This window comes from Halichoeres trimaculatus, unplaced genomic scaffold, assembly GCF_033239565.1.
Source record: "Halichoeres trimaculatus isolate MK-OKI-2021-1 unplaced genomic scaffold, fHalTri1.1 fHalTri1_scaffold_21, whole genome shotgun sequence".
NCBI lineage: Eukaryota > Metazoa > Chordata > Actinopteri > Labriformes > Labridae > Halichoeres > Halichoeres trimaculatus.
Window position 1 is genome coordinate 7,587,590 of NW_027437199.1, and position 17,511 is coordinate 7,605,100.

Consider the following 17,511-nt stretch of genomic DNA (forward strand, 5'->3'; position numbering starts at 1 on the left):
GAGTTTGGTGTTTTTTTTATCTTTACAAGAAGCCTGAAAGTTGGCTGTTACTCTCAGTGGATGCATCACCATCATAAAATAGTTAATGGGTTCCCAGACTGCACATCTTAGAAATATGAAGTAGTGATAAAGTTAACAATGCACAGAGCTGCCAACACTCCCAATTTGGGCAGGAGTCTCCCTCATCCTAATCCACTCTCCTGCTGTCCTCCTCACTTGTCACTTCCCCCTGCATGGTCTGTCTGAGGCTGACCAGGTCACAAAGCTGAGGTCAAAATGGACACAAAAACAACAGCCCTATTTATGTGATGATTTGAACAAAACAGAGCATGTGAGTGGATTGGAGCAATGAGAATTTCTTCCCAAAGTCTCACCATGCCACTCAACTTATTACTGCCAGCACTGAACCAAGATTGCATCCCAATCCACACTTGCTCCAAAAACTATATTCTGACTCTGACTCGAGTTCCAGGCCAGCTTTGGGCATGTGCAAACTCGTGATGTGAGCATTAATGGAGCAAAACTGGAGTGGGACAGCACCACGCTCCACCTTCCCATCCTTGAAAACAAAAATCTCACTCTGGGCTCTTTAAAATTTGCCCGCTCTGCTCACAGACTCTGTCTGGGTAAAGGCTGATTTTCTGATATTCAGGAAGGCTCCCTTATTTTTCTCAGGCTTAAGGCCTTTGCACACCAATGGGGACGAGAATAAATGGCATGTAATTGCGAAAAATTTGGAGGCGCCATATTCAATTTCCGCAGCTATTCTCTTCCAAACGATGTCTTTGTAATCGTTTTCTTTGTAGTCTTTATGTCTTTTGTTGTAAAAAAAACAGATGCTGGGACACAAACACAATCAATGTTGAATGTTTTGGTATGTGACTTGTCAAAATTGAGCGTTTTGATTGGTCACACGTGCACTTGTCTCAAGCGAAACTTTGGAAAAATCCACCTCCGTCTGAAAAAATAAGAGCCCCAATTTCGCTCATTGAAAAAACGTTGCTGGTGTAAAAGCTTGCATTGAGGGGTTAGAAGGAGTTTTTGATACCAATAATTGATATCTGAAAACAATGTGTCTTTACATCAGTAATGAAAATCATATGAAGAAATGTAAAGTTTGGACATTTCATCGAGAAATCTTGGCTAATTCATCCCTAATTACTAAATCACTAATAAAACTGTAATACACCCGTAAATGTGAGTTTTTTATCCCATAGTTCATGTTTGTATTAACCATTCATATAAGTGCTTGGATGTCCCGATGAAACAGAATTAGAAGTTGTTGGCAATGACAGCAAACCAAGACACATCTCCAGTCCAACAAAAGAATAGCGCTAAGTTAAGTAAATCATCCATCGAGTCAAAATGTTGGCCTCTGAGGGTCTTTGCTGCTGCTCTCCCTGCCTTGGCTTCTCATGTCTGCATATCTCCACCTACAGCTCCTCATTGTATGCTGTGTCTGATTTCATCAGTGTTATACATTACTTGTGGTGTTCACTGATGCTCTCCCTGCTTTGGTTTTTAATGTATGGACATGAAAGATAGAAGAGGTGTGCTCTCCCCGCCTCAGGCTTTGTTTGGCATTGCACATAGGCACGTAGAAGGCAAGGAGCTCCCAGAAAAGATCCATACCGCCATATTTAGCTAATAACGTACAAATAATTCTTTCTGACAGAAGTGGTCCTGATTGAGTTCATTATCTATCGTTAAATTCAAAACACTGATACAAATAATCCACAAATATTGTCCAGGCGGTTAATCTCTAAAACAGAATCTGAGTCACATATAAGGTCGTAAAAATCAGACTGAGGCTTCTCCTGGCAGCAATTTGAGCGTGGAAACTTTCACTGAACCACCACCTTCCAATTGCCTCCAGTGTTTGAAGTTTTTCTTTTCACTTTCTTTCAAAACTGACGCCTAAAATTTCTCTGATTTTAAGAATTCCTTCATGTTTTAACCATAATGGTGCTCTGAAGGTTATTTTCTTAGATAAGGATTTGAGAAAGAGCTTAAATATGAACTGTATCTTTAACACCATCAGGAGTGGGGAGTAGCAAAGGGAGGACTCAGTGTTTGAACTTCAGCCGACCTTTGACCTCCTTCTTATAAACCACCACATGAACTCTTTATCAGCTGTTCATCATCAACAAACTCTTCAACTCCTCCAGCTTCATTGCAAAGCATAATCAGTGCTATATAAAATGAGTTTCCTTTGTGTGTGTGTGTGTGTGTGTGTGTGTGTGTGTGTGTGTGTGTGTGTGTGTGTGTGTGTGTGTGTGTGTGTGTGTGTGTGTGTGTGTGTGTGTGTGTCTTTGAATAACAGACACATGAGCTCACAGAGGGAAAATATGATTTCACGCACACTCTGTCAGGAAGCTGTGTGTCCAGAGATTAGCCTGATCCCGCTCTGAGGGAGGATATGTGTTCGGAGCAACGCAGTAATGTTTCCCCAGGAAACAGGAGCTGATCAGTTTGTTTGTTCTGCTCTCTTTTCTTTTCTACTTTGAATCAGCTGCAACATGAGCTGATAGCGCCTAGAGTTACTGCACACAAACACGGAGAAACACGTCAGGTTCTTATCGTGCATTTTTGTACTTCGTCTTTGAGCTCGGTGGAGTCTTTCACTTCTGATCAACAACCTGTCAGAGAGAGGTATTTAAGTTTTTACATCGTGTTGTTCCCTAAAGTTTCCGTCGGTCTGCATGGAGTCAATTTGATCCATGAAGCAGGTTCAGGTCATGAACTCAGATCTCATAGTTTTTCCTGCTTTGTTCCACAAAGCACGGAGGAAAAGGTCACAAGGGTTAAGCTGTGTTCCAGTATCAAGGAGTCATGTTTTCCACTTTCACATAGACTATGACTGAAGATCCAAGAGCAAGGCACAGACTCAAATACCAAAGCATGAACTATTTCTACAACTCAAACTTCTGACATTAGAGTTACTTTAAACTTCTAACGATGACAGCTTTTAGATTTCTACAGCAAAAATGCTCAGTTCTTTAACTCTGATGACATCAGGGAATCCAACTTGGCGATAACAGAGAACTTTCTGGAAAATGGGGACTGCATGAACCTCAAAGAAGCTGGGTCTAACCTCAGCTCCGCAACTTTAGCTCATTCTAACTCAACTAAGTTGGTTGACTTTTCCAATATATCTCCTTAGACAAAGGTCTTAAAAACTCTGCATCAGAAACAAATGGATGACATCATCAAGGCTATGTCCATATGTTATACAGATAATGGTATGAAGCATTGAAGGGCAAACCGAAGTATGAAAACACTTCCCTGTTTATCCCATACATCGGAGAGGTGACAGTGACAAAAAGCTCCTCTAACGCAAGTCAAGTAAGCTTCCCGTTTTGTCAAGTTTTTACCATCAAAAAACAAGAAAAAATGATTTTGATAAAAAACAGCAACAATTTTCATCCTCATTTCCGTCACCTTCATTTCTATTCATTTCCGTTGTCTAAAGATAAGAACACAAATGTTGCATTGGAAACAAGCTTCTGCTTACACTGCATGATTAATCAGATGTTAACGTGTGACTTTTTGACCTTGCAGGGACACCATACCCTGCAGATTAAAAATTATAAAAACTCTAACGAACTCTGGTTTTCCTCCAAACAGTCTCAGAGCTTCACAACAACACCTCTGTCTGAAACACAACACGTCCTGTTCGCTGACACCCGCCTCGCTCTGATGCTAGCAGCGCCGAGCGTCGTCGCCATGGTTGCCAAACAAACAATCTGCAGAGAAACAAAGGGAGCCCTGACAGAAAGATTCACAGCGTCTGCACAGAGACAGAGTCTGTGCTGTGACATTTAAAGGAGAAAGGATTCAGGGAGGAAGTGATGGAGGGAGACAGGGAAGAGAGGAACAGCCTGAACTCTGCAGGAAGAAGAAAATGACTGAGTGTTCTCCTCAGGAGCATCTCAGGGTCTAAAGACTGTTTTATCTGAAAGCTGGGTCCTCTCAAAGAGTCTCACAGAAATCAAACATGACTGCTCTACATCTGCACGGAGTAAAAATAAAACTGTTCCTCAGTGCTGTCTCATAAACTGTGCAGCTGTGCAGAGTTTAAGGATTAAGATGTTTACCCTGAGAGATAACTATCATGCAAACTGATAAGCACCTCAGACTGTATCAGATCAGAGCAAAGCGAGCACAGCCAGGAGCTTTATCGGGGATCAGGTTCATCATAAAATCTCAGACCTGCTGGTTCTCCTTTGAAAGATCAGTTACAGAAATGTCTTGATCTGTGGAATGACTTCTATATAGAATAAACTGAAACTACATATTTGGTTTGAAGTCTTTTTTTTTTTTTTCAGAATTCTCAAATTGAAGTGAGACTTTATTACTAAAAGGTCCATTTTCTTTGATAAAAGTTGGAATTCAGACTTTTATTTATGAATTTTGAGAAAAAAGTGTTAATTTTCAGGGGAAAAAATATAGAAAATAAAGTTGAAATTCAGATTATAATCTTAAATCTCAGAATTTCGAATTTTCCTCTTGATTTCTGATTTAACAAAAATATCACAAGACAAAGATGGAATTGCACAATCACAGCCACATCTTTTGACTTTTTTTTTTTTTTTTCGCCAAAGCCTGGCTTTAATCTTGAAATTCTGAATTCTTTGAAAGTTAAGGTTAAAGTCTGAATTCCAAACTTTTTTAACTGAATCGTGAGTCTATATTTGGAATCCAGAGATGAAAGTTAGAATCTCTGATTTAAACATAAAAAATTTTAGGTCCTTAAAAAAAAAAAAAAGTCATTAAATGTAATTAGTTTTTAATATTATTTATTTATTTATTTATTTATTTTTATTATTTATTATTTTATTTTATTTTATTTTAATTATTTTTTACTGGCCAAAATGTCCAAAAATGAATCTCCAGTGTATTTAATCCTCTTCTTCTCCAGTCTGTAGCTCTATGTGTTTCTTGCCCATGTGACTCTCTGAGACTCTAAGTGCTGGTGACAGAGTGATGAAGACGAGGAGACTCTTGGCGTCCCTGTTCTTCATCAGTACCAGGCACAGAGCGGCACGGGGAGGCAGCGTCACTGTGGGAGGATTTCTCTCTGTATCTGCTCGACATGTAGAGACTAAAGGCCCAGTAACATTTCTGTCAAACAGAGGGAGATTAATCCTGAAGGTTAAAAAACCACAGAGAATCAGAACCACCAGATGATTTTATTTTTGTTAGACTTCAACGTTGTGAGAAAACTGCTGAAACTTAAAGTCCCAAATTTGATTTAACATCCTTTTCTGTTTTTCCTTCTTTTTTTAACTTCTTCCATTTGTTTTCACTGAACCAAGTCTGTTTCTGTCATTCTTCATTTGCTTTATTGTTGTAAAGCTGATGTTTGATATTATGAGGTTAAAAATAAGTGCTGAACATATCCAGAGTTTGCAGATTCAGAAGTCTGGGATACTAGGTATCAATAAAATGTAACTCAACTTATTTACAGTCTGCCATTAAATGCTATGGACTTCACACACACACACACACACACACACACACACACACACACACACACACACACACACACACACACACACACACACACACACACACACACACACACACACACACACACACACAGACTAATACAGAGAGAGAGCAGGTGGGCAGCAGCTGAATAAATGTGCGAGTAGTTTTGTTTATCCCCAGAAACCCTGAGTGTTCAACTTAACAAAAACGCTGAGCTATTTAAAGACACACACACACTTACACACACACACACACACCTGTGACCTATAAAGGACTGAAGTGTGCATTTCCAGCCAACAGCTGGAGGCAGAAAACCTCGAGAGTCACACACACACACGGACACAATACTGAAAAAAACCACTTGAAACACTTAAATCTTTAAAGACACCAAACTCCATTGAAAAAAACACAAATTTTACCTAATACAAAAACATTCTTCTGCAGTGATTTATGTGTTTGTTCATGCGATTGTGTGTTACATAGATACAAATCTAGATTGAAACTGATCATACAAAGAAACAAGCTCACTTGATACTCATACAAACAAGTTGCATCTATGAACAGGACAGCTGTGACCTGCTTTAAAAAATTCATATTTTTATGAATGGAGTTTGGTTTGTTTGTAGAAGTGGAGTAACAGCTGTTACTGTTTTCCTCTTTGATGAAAAAGGTTCATGTTTGCGGAGCTCCTCTCTATGATGTTGTTAGACACTCAGATAAACAATCTGAGCATATCTGACAAAAACAAGAACTTTAAGTGGGCCTTAATGAGAACCAGGAGGAACACCACATGTGCTTATCTGTCTCGACTAGTTGGTCACTAAAATCTACCTCCTATTAGCCAAATGTGTGTGTATCTGTGTGTGTGTGTGGCGGCATGTCTAGGATCTGTTGAGTCTCCAGCTGTTCCCTGAAATGCTTAAGACCAACTGTGAGGACAGCTGACACACATGCACAGTCACACACACATTCACACACACACAGTTTCTCCCTCTGACTCCCACACACAGAGAGCATTTACTGACCCCCCCGAGGCCGGGATAGACCATATGACAGGATGGGGGAGGGATGTGCCTGGGTGTGTGTGTGTGTGTGTGTGTGTGTGTGTGTGTGTGTGTGTGTGTGTGTGTGTGTGTGTGTGTGTGTGTGTGACAGTAACAAGACTGAACGTTTGTTGTTACGACTCAAACTGGTGCATTAACGATGAGGCAGCAGTGTGACAGTCAGCAGATTGCCGCACACACACACACACACACACACACACACACACACACACACACACACACACACACACACACACACACACACACACACACACACACACTCAGAACTTAAGTTGATATCAGGAGAACACCATGAAATGTTCTTTTCAGTCTTTAAAAAATATTGTATAAAATTTTCTTTGGCTGGAGAGGAGAGGCTAACATGTATGATGTCATTGTGATGTCATAATGATGTCATTGCCTTAAGGCTTGGAGGCTGCAGATGTCAAATTTAAGGGTTTTTTTGTGTCAGAAGAAGAGTTTTAAACTTTGGTCCCTATCACACAGGGTGGCTTTCTATTCAAGGTTCATCATGGGAAATGTAGGATTTAGTGTTTATTTACATTTATTTAATTATTTCTGCATAAGTCTTGATAATAGTTAATCTAACTGTATCTGAAATGTGGAAGACACTCCTTGAATCCATAGAAACAGGAAAACTTGTTTAATTTCACACAATAGTCCTGGATTAAACTCCATTTATTAACTGGCTCATCATTTAGCACTGCATTAATGGAAATACAAAGTAATGGAAATATAGGACCACGTGTGCTCACTGCAGGTGTGACTTCAGCAGCATTCCCCCTCCCTCAGGCCTTTTGGACAACTAAGGACAACAGAAAGCTCTGGAAAAAGTTTGTTAGTGGACAGAGTTGGGATTGTTTGGTCACTTTTTCCAGCGTCAGAACTAAACCTGGATGCACGTCTGGTTTACATTCTTTAACCGCACACTCACATATGAGTATAGGAAAGATGTTGTTTAAGATGGAGTCAATATCTGGAGATTAACCGTTCACTGGGGTTTTGGAAAAAGTATGACAGAAAGGCTGAGATTCTCGGAAGAGGTTCAACACTGTGAAAGACTGTGTAAGCAAACTGTTCAACACCTCCAGAAGAAATGCTCCAGAGCGTAACATTGCCAAGAATTTGGGGATTTTTATCGCCTACAGAACACAACATCATTAAAAGATCTGAAGAAGTTTTTGTCCAAAAAGGACAAGGCTAAAAACCAATACCAGACAGCCATCATCTTGGAGCCCTCAGGCAGCACTGTGTTAAAAACAGACAAGACTCTGGAAATCACCAAATCAATCATGGTCTAGGTTGCGCCCCATGAGGTTCACCAGGGTTTGAGGCCAGCCTGTGGCCTGTTTCCTACATGTCATTCCCCACTGTCGCTCTGTTTCCTGATCTTTATACTGTCCTGTCCTCTGAAAAAAATGGTGTGACCCATTAAAATTCAACACTCTTTGTGGAAATCATGGACATCACAATCTCTGCTCCAAAGATGAGAAAGACCACTTAATTCTTTGTTTATAAAATATATAATGTGCTGATAAAAGCCACTAAAACGCAAGCTAACATACCAGCAGAAGCATACATTTTTGTTGTTTACAAGAAGGTTAAAGAATCAGCAATTTTTTTAGTAAAGGGAACAAAATTTAGAAAGAGCATTTTTTCTGGAAATCTGGTAAATATTTCAGTTTCAACATTTGGTATATGTTTGTTTTTGGCAACATTTCAAGCAAGGCCCCAACTTTCTTGGACTCAGGGTCCCACTGTTAGGAGTTGACATACAGAGCCAAAGTGTGTATGGTGTGGTGTGGTGTGGTGTGGTGTATGTGTGTGTGTTAGTGTCAGTGTGTGTGAAGCAGCTGACAGCAGCAACAGATGGAGCGACTGTTTCCTGAAATCAGCCCTTTGACACCTCCGCAGAGTCACAGTCGGTCAACAGCTCCAACCATCAATTACACGACATCACTGTCACATCAAGGGCTCGCATTGAGTTTCACCACCACTAATTATTTAGAAAACAAAAATCTGAAGTAGAACCAGATGTTTGGTCTTATTTAATAGGAAGAAGCACTTCCAAGACATAGAAATGTTTTCAGAGGAACTCATTGGATTTGGACAAACGCAGTGTCCAATAACTGGCATCCACCAGGCCTGTTAGTGAGCTGTGTTCTGATACAAGAGGAATTTTTATCGCTTCTTCAGATCTTGTTCAAACTTGGCTGTTTGGATGAGGTTTAGAGTCAAACAGTCGCTGCAGCCTCGACATCAGCTGGTTTACTCTCCCACAGAGACACATCTACTCATCATCTAATTATCCCGAGTTTATCTCTTTAATTATTAAATCATCAACCCATAAGCTGAGGACAGGGCTTCCCTTTATCTGTTTCACAAACTTTACAGAAATACACTCTGCAACTCTCACTGGACGAATGCACAGAGGAAATTAACCCTCAGCGCTGCTTTTGAGTGGTACTTGCACTAGTCCTGTTTTTATCTGCAGACGACTGTCGCCATGTGAAAGCTGACTTCATCCACCATGAACCTGACCTTTGACCTCTCTGACCTGCTGCCACACAGAGTCTGCCTCTCCTGTGGTATGGTCTGAGTCCTGATATCATGTTAACTGCACCAATAACAGATGCTAATGTAGACTCCCATCAGAGCTATTCTTTCTCTACTGACAGAAGAAACCAAGTTTTTCTGCAATTGGAGTGATTGCCTACATGTCCCAGGATGCATTGCACCCTTGGCATCACATCTTTGCATATTCTTTCCAGTCAGAAAAACCTTGTAAAAACAGTCACTTCATACGTAATGTCCTTTGCACTCATAATCTGATGAGGGTAAAATACAACCTAGCTTAAATGTAGATCAACACGTACACAGATGATGCATTCCTTCACAGAAAAGGACTTAAGCGAAATATAACGACTGTGCTCGAAGTTAATTGGTGGTTTAATTTAATATATGAACAGGTGGTCCTTGATAATGTGCCAACAAGTTTACACCAACAGGATGTTTTTGTGTTTTACCAGCAAACTGAAAGTTTCTGGTGCTATTACAGAGAATGTGAGCAGGATGTTTGTTCTGCTGTGTCTAATGAGAACGAACAGGAGGTGTGTTTTAAAGTCCTCAAAGCCACATGGGTCCTCCTGCAGGTAACATGAGCTCACAGGATGGAGGGGCTGGTCTGGAGATCCTCCTGCTGGTCCACAGGCAGCAGTTAGAGAGAAAAACTCGCTAATTAGTCTGAGTTAAAAACAACCACACATTATGAAAAACAGAAACCACAGAGGAGCTGGAGTCTTGCTGTTAGACCTGGTTTCAGTCAGGGCTCAAGTTTGGGGTTCTGATGGCATGATGTGGTTTTGGTGGTTACTTTTAAGTGTTTTGATCACATGATGTGAACTCAGTCTGACACCAGAAGCAGCTGATGTGTGTAATGTGTTTATTCTGCAAAACTTAAGCACTTTATGACATCACTACCTTCTATAAAGCTGAAGATTTATATGATGATGATGATGATGATGATGATGATGATGATGATGGTGGTCATATCATCCTCTAGCTTAAATCTGTGGAAAATCTTCAAAAAAGCAACCAAATCTGTTTAAATTAGAAACAAATCTGTGTGTTTTACCAGTTACCGTAATGACCCTAAATGAGTGCCTCATTATTTCCAGTTTTATTCTGCCTTTATGAGGAGTTCAGAGGAGGACACGTGTTAGCCATGAGCTACAAATGCTCTGATACGTGCATCTGCGAGCTGATTTCTGAAATTTTCCATCGTAATCAAACATCAATAAATCAATAAAGATCAAATCAGTGCTCTGAATTTTTTCCATCGACATATCTTCATATGAAGTTAATGACAGGTTGTGAGAGGTTAATGAAAGAAGTGGGCCTGAAAGAGTAAATAAAACATGAATATGATCCAAACAGAGCCACAAACACCACATGGCTCCAAACACACTATGTGTGTGTGTGTGTGTGTGTGTGTGTGTCAGAGTGTGAGTAGAGTGTGTGTAAGTGTGGGGGTCCTGGCTTCAGCTGGACATTCTTGCGAGCTGACTGCCTCAACACATGGAAACCATTACACAGAGTCAGAGAGGGAGAGATTTCATACAGAGGAACACACTCATTCATTCTGTTTCCTGCACACACTTTTATGTGTTCTTGACATACTCCTGAAAGTTGAAGCTTTCCCTTTCTGGGCTCTTTAAATCTTTACGGAATAATGACCCTCACATGTATACACACATACACGCAGGCCCTCGATGGTTCCATACAGATATATGAGCACCTTTGGTAAGAAAAAATCCTGTCAACACTAGAGTGTTTTCATACTGTATACTTCTCTCACCACACCACAACTTGGAAACAGTTCTACAAACATGCCAAGCCACTGTGTGGTGAGAGTGTGTCCTCGGTTTGTTGCATTTAACTCCAAAGAGAAACCTGAGAGATAGATGAAACCTAAATATTTAGAGTCTACTTGAGTCAGCGTTGTTTGTGTTTTGGGATGTATCTACCATCCAACTCCACAATGTTGTATATTTTTTGCAAGGTGCATGACTCTCATCCGTCAACTCACATTTGCTGCGTGTTCGGTCCGGCACATTGCAGGAGCTGGAGTCACAAGACCGAGGACTTCCAAGCAGATGCAAATTAACCGCCGTGCACAAGTGCAATAGAGTTAATCAAAACTTTTGTTTTTTGCAATCCACGCAACAACTTTGATCAGTTCGCTTCGAAAGGTATTTTAGAAAATGGCTTTTTTTAGTAACCTAAAACTTTGCTTAAGTGTGTCTTAAGACTAAGACTGAGAGGGGAAAAATGTAGTTCTGTATTTGAATTTTGACTCTAACTAGCTTCCTGCTGATCTAAAACCAGGCAAAGAAGATATAGCCTAGCCACTTGGCTAAAGAGCTCACTCATCTGTCTCTCAAAGAGGCTGAAAGATGAGCGATGTAGAGCAAAACTATCACTGTACTGGGATGTAAACATGTTTATTTATGCTGTAAAGTTGGACATTTTAACATAAGGTTCTATGGGGACTGACTCACTTTTGGAGTCCGCCCCTAGTGGACAACATGGGAACTGCAATTTCAGGACTTTAGTATTTGCTTCACTTTCTAATACCAGAGGTTGCTGCATAATTATATTGTAGTGTATAATGTGTATGATGCACATTATAGACTACAATACCCATAAGCCTCAGCTGGTTTTGCAGCAAAAAGTGCAACACTGCCTCTTTTATCACTTTTATTCTTATCATATCTATGCAAACTTGTTCATTCACCAGCCCATGTCAATATCCTGAGTTTGTCTTTTCAGAAAGCAAACATGAAAATGACTAAAAATCTGTTTTCTCATCAGTGTGGATCCCTGGTGTGATATTGACCATAATTTCTGTCCCTCAGGTCTCTGAACACCGTCTCTGCTGCTCTGAGTCTCAGTCCGAAGTCTGAAGTGGATCTCTTCCTGCTTTCCTCTCCGACTCTCTGTCTATTTTCAGCAGCTGTTGGAGGACTGAGAGCAGGATCAGCTGTGCTCTATCAATCACCTCAAACACCCCCACACCACCCCCCACCTGAACCCCCCCTGCAGACACACAGTCAGAGCCCAGACAGTGGAAAACATGAGGAAAGTTTGCGTTGTAGTTTGATACATTAATGTGAAAACGTCACCTCATCGACTCACACTCACAGATCTCATGTTTTTGGATCCTTGTCATTTTCACTCTCAGTCTGTTTCTATCATTACAACCACAAAGTATTTACACTCCAAACAACAGGAAACTCTCCCTACAGATATTTAGTCTGTTTTTCAACTGTTATTTTTCCTCCTTTATGTTTCTGTGCACTCCTGAAGCTAAGCCTGTCAGTCTGTTTGGAGTCAGAGGATCGAGAGGGGAGGAGGAACATGACGTCTGTTCACACCACGGAGGTGAAACCAGATCACAGCTCAGAGGAAGCTACAGGTCAGCGTCTCTGCGAGCACAGTTCAAACATCATCAGCTTCACTTCCTGCTTCATGTATCAGAATGAGCGTCACTGCACAGGTGTCAACAAGAGTGCTCCACATGTTCATTGATCTTAGCGTATCTTCTCGGGAACCAGATGGTTGAACTTTTGCATGTGCCCCATGTACAGAGGCTGTATTCTTTGTTGCCTGTGCGCCATGTCATCCTCTACTCTTGACTGCAAACATCTTGTCTTTTTCCATCTATCTCCTCATTACATCTAAACAGCAACTCCCTAAAGTATTCAAAAAACAATCACAAAATTAATATCTGTGTCTGTATTCAGGGGCAGCATCATGTGAAGGACATGTTTTCAGACTGACTGCATCTAAGCGCCACATGAAATTTGTCTCGACATATGTCCATCTTTTCTCAGGGTCATTATGGATATATCAGGTGAACATCCCAAGACTTCCGATTATAAAATGAAGGCAGGCTTCGACAGTTTAGAAGTAAATGTCAGAGTTGGTTTCAGTTCCATCAAACAAGAAAAAGATATGAGGACTCAAGCCACAAATTGTCAGTAAGTTATGACATGAAGTTACAAAAGATGAGTTTTGTCAGCTCACAAGCCTGCTAGCTACCTGAAACTAGGCTACAAGGATGATGGGAACCAGGTTGTCTCGTTTCAGTATCAAGAAACACTATGAGACACATCCTCCCCTGTCTGCATCCTTCAAAGGATGCATCCTGAAAACTGGTACGTAGCCTTAGTTAACAGGCACTGAGGATGTTTGAATCACTGCAGCACTGAACATGGATCGATCCTCAAATTGTGATTGAGTGAAATGTTAATCAGGAGAATCTTTCTGTCCTCAGAAAGCCTGAAATGGTTGAGGTTTCTAGAATATTTCAGATTAGATATTGCAAATGCACCTGAGAACAACATCAGAATCCTGTCTGAATAACGGTCGTCATGCCAGCTTACTTTAAATCCAACCTAATAAGTTTAATAACTAAACTTGGTCTTTGTACAGGAAGTTTTTTTGGGTTATGAGTTCTCTATTAGTTGTTTGCTAGTACTGTTACTGTATTTTAATATGTTGGGTTTCTTTTTCTCTATACTGGGTGTAATGTTGTGATATCATCAAAAGATGATGTGGGCAGTGTCTCTAAATGTGGCTAAGAGGTCAAAGTTTTAAAAAGTGAAGTATCATGGGTCTGGGAGGCAAAATTGTGATGTCCACATATGTGGACGCTGGGTGAAGGGGAAGTTTCGACTGGAGGTAGATTTAAAACCAGATAAGAAAGATTGATCATTCTTTTCTCAAATAAAATCTGGGGAGTTACACTTTCATATCGCATTTTTAACAAGTCCCAGAGTTCTGTTTCCTTCCTTCTGTTTGTAGAAACCGTGTGGTTCACATCACTTCCTACAGTGAATACACGTCGTCACCTTTTTTACGTTTACATTTTTGAGGGATACAGCCATGGCATTTCTGTACTTCAAAAAAATGTGTCATATTTTTATTTTTTTATAGTTTATTTCAATTGTAACACATTTTTAGTCAGTCTGAACCTACATCTACATTTTCTGAAAGTTTGGGATACAGCATGGAAAAATGTAAAGATATGCTCTGGCAGAGTTGGTATGGTAGGTCATAAAGTGTTAAGTGCATCTTCTATTCAGAAAAGGTATTTAGAGCTGATTTTGTCCCCCTTTATGTAACATATTACATCCAATCACCTATCTTATACAATGTTTGAGTTTGACGCAACATTAATGCAATATTTTTTTTTCCAATGTGTCTTTCCTCTTAAATATCATGGTGAAATGATTCATACTGTCTGCTTCATCAGTATTTTACTGTCTGGCTTTTACGATATTTACCATCGTCCATTCTCCGGTTTCACTGTATCAGTTACTCAAAGGAGTCCGGTCAATAAATTTTACGTTTTTTGCTCTTCTGTTTATGTTTGAAGGATAAATATTTCAAAATGAAATAAGTTTGGATGGATTAACTTTGACAGAAACATGGTGGTGACAGAGAACTGTGACTTTTAATGAACTCCTCTTGGACTTTTTCTTTGTCCAAATCTGCTTCAAACTCATTTCTGCTGTTTCACAAATTCATGATATTCATAAATGGTCAGGTAAGTAGTTACCAACCAAAGCACTTGCTTGTCAGGTCACATTTATTCATGCATACCACATCCATGCACTGATGGCAGGAGCTGATATGTAGAGTCCATCAATCCCATTCATATGATGGCAAAACGCTGGGGCTGTTGGAGTTAAATGTTTTGCCCAAGGACACTTCAGCATGTGGACAACCTGCAACCAGGTCTATGGCTAAGCCTTATTAGGCTCCTAAGAAATACTTTACCTCACTCATCACGTTTGCAGCCTTAACTCTTAGCACTTCACTCAACCTTCACACGCAGTTAACTGAAACACCTTCTGTTTTGCGTAAAGTGTGCGTAAAATCTCTCCAACCAAAGCGCGTGAACTCAGTGTGTTTCTGTCAGACTCACCTATAGAAACCAGTTTGATGTGCTCCCTCTCCAGGAACTCCAGCGCCACAGAAACGTTCTCCAGCTTCATCTGTCTGAAGTTTGGTCTGGAGTGGTACTTTCGGTACATCTTCTTCTGGCTCAGCACCTCCAGCAGCCCGATCAGCTTCAGTCCGTCACTCAGGTCCTTCTGTAGGTCATTTATGCGCTTGTTGAGGCACTTCAGGTGCTCGTTGCACCATCGCGTGAACGTGTTCTGCTGGATCTTCTTCCACGGAGCGTCCTCGGCCAGGTCCTTCTCGGTAGCCGGCATCTCCTCCTCCTCCTCCCCGAGTTCCGCGCTGCTCTGGAAGAACTGCGGCGGCAGCTGCTGCGGCTCCAAGTAGCTGCTGCTGCTCATCATGGTGCCCCCCTTTTATAGCTCAAAGCGGGGTGGGAGAGAAGAAAAAGCTGAAAAAAAGAGAAAAGAAGAATAGAAGCGGAGCGGAGGGGCAGTGCCAGGCCGGCGGGGAGTGACACACTTCACCAGAGATTGAGCCCGGGTGTCAGAGCAGATCCAGGGTCAGTTAGTCCTGTCCCGAAAGTTTCATAAGCTCCTGTGGAGTCAAGTCTAAAGGGGAGCTGAGTTGTAGGAAAAGAAAGGAAAAGTAGAGAAAAGAAGTTTTTTTTTTTTCTTCCTCCGGACGGACTGACTCCTGTGTCCGGGCCAAGAGGCGCAGGCGGCGGGGTGGAGGCCTGGAAGGAGTCGGGACTGCGGGTGGAGGAGAAGTGGGTCTGAGGTTTAAAGAGCTCGGCGTCACTGCGCTGGACTCCCAGGAATGCCCCCACCGTGACCATATACAACGACAGCCCGGGCATCCTCTGAGCCCGTAGAGATATGGAGGACACAGCTGATTGGGTGGTGTCAGGGCAGGGGGGCGGGGTCAGGCCGGATCCCCCCCACACCAGGACCCGGGGCTCTACAGGCACAGTGACACCTCTGGGTATTTTTAGAGGGTCTAAACCGGGGTGGGACACCAGGGGCCCGTTTGTAAAAAGGTGCTCATTAAGTGGTGTAAAGAGAAAACATGACGTCAAATGAAAGCAGCCAATCACATCACTGGGTCAACTTGAAAGGTATTCCCCCAAAAATGGAGTAACATTTTACAATTAATTCCAAGTCAGTAAAGACTTATTTTAGTGAGAAATGTTCCTGTTGCCTTAAATCGATGTCAAATGACTTGTTAAAATGATTGATTTCAATTTTAGATGAAAAATTCTGGATCTTCAGTGGGAAAAAAGTTTGGATAAGGAAACAAAATTTGAAAAAGTGCTGTGAGAAGTTTTTGACAACTGTTAAGAAACTTCTTAAAATAAATTAAATGTCTTTAACTGTTCTGTAGACTACCATTTTAATGACGAAGATGATTTAGTTTGGGGCACTAAAGGGACTGACTCACTTTTGGGAACAGCCTCTAGTGGACATTTGGGGAACTGTATTTTTTAATTAAATTTTGACATTTTCTTTTGACAAATCTAAACAAGTATCTAAAAAATTAAATTAGATTAAAAAGATTTAAAAAAAAAAAAAAATTTGATCTGCACCAAAGTTTTCATGCCTCAAAGGTGTCCCTGGTTGTTTTTTCCTGTAAAGCATATATTTCTATTCAATCGAACACATAGGTATGATGTCATCAGGATTTAAGATCTTAATAACTACAAACAGGAGGAGTTTTAAGGCCTCACTCAGTCTTAATAAGGATGTAGAGTGGTCAGAAAATCTGTACCTCTCTTCTAAGTAGCCATGTTCACACTCTTACTATAAAAAACATCCAGGGTTACAAACTCACTCTCACTCACGATGAAACTATGTGAACCATCTTCCTCTTCTGCACGTCACTCTCACGTTTCGGTCATCATGGGGGTAAAAACAACAGATCTGTGGGTAATAATAGAGACAAACTAAAATTAAAGTTGTGACGAGGGGCTTCATGCTCTCACAGGGTTTAAATACAGAGGGTTTTTTTATAGGCCGTCCAGTGCTCCAGAGGAACACATAGGGACTGAACTACGTTTGAGATTAAACAGATTGGGTCGGTAAACTGACATGAACTCTGACGTCAGTATTTTACATTTGTTTGTTAAGAACCAAGTCTAAATGTTTGGCAAACATTTTCGTCCTAAATGAAAAAAAAATACTGTTTTAACATTTAATGAAGTAACATGATATGACATATATGAGGTAAAAAAAAAATACAAAAAACACATTGTAATGTTATGTTATGAAAATAACACTATATGATATATTACATGAAGACATGTAACAAACCATGTCATACAATGTGATGTAACATAACGCAGCAAAATTTAGCAAAACAGTACGCAACTTAGAAATTTATATGTTTTAAAAAAAGTTATGTACAAAACAACACCTCACACAAACCTGACATAACATAAACATGACTTTACATAAACATAACGTAAAATAAATATGGTAAAAAA

At 40.6% G+C, this 17,511-nt stretch overlaps 1 protein-coding gene across 12 annotated transcripts in view; it reads right to left on the reverse strand.

The window, feature by feature from the left end:
• The window catches only part of LOC141810394 (filamin-C-like), a 45,510-nt gene extending 29,532 nt beyond the window's left edge, over positions 1–15,978 (reverse strand). For 4 of the 12 annotated variants that reach the window (XM_074697905.1, XM_074697904.1, XM_074697894.1 and 1 more), the window contains exon 1: positions 15,052–15,970. In XM_074697905.1, the coding sequence (XP_074554006.1) occupies positions 15,052–15,433 (382 nt within the window). In that variant the 5' untranslated portion in view covers positions 15,434–15,970. Of the gene's footprint in view, positions 1–15,051 lie in introns of all 12 variants that reach the window. The other 8 variants (XM_074697898.1, XM_074697896.1, XM_074697897.1 and 5 more) reach the window with 4 other exon arrangements.
• Positions 15,979–17,511: the final 1,533 nt, after the last annotated feature.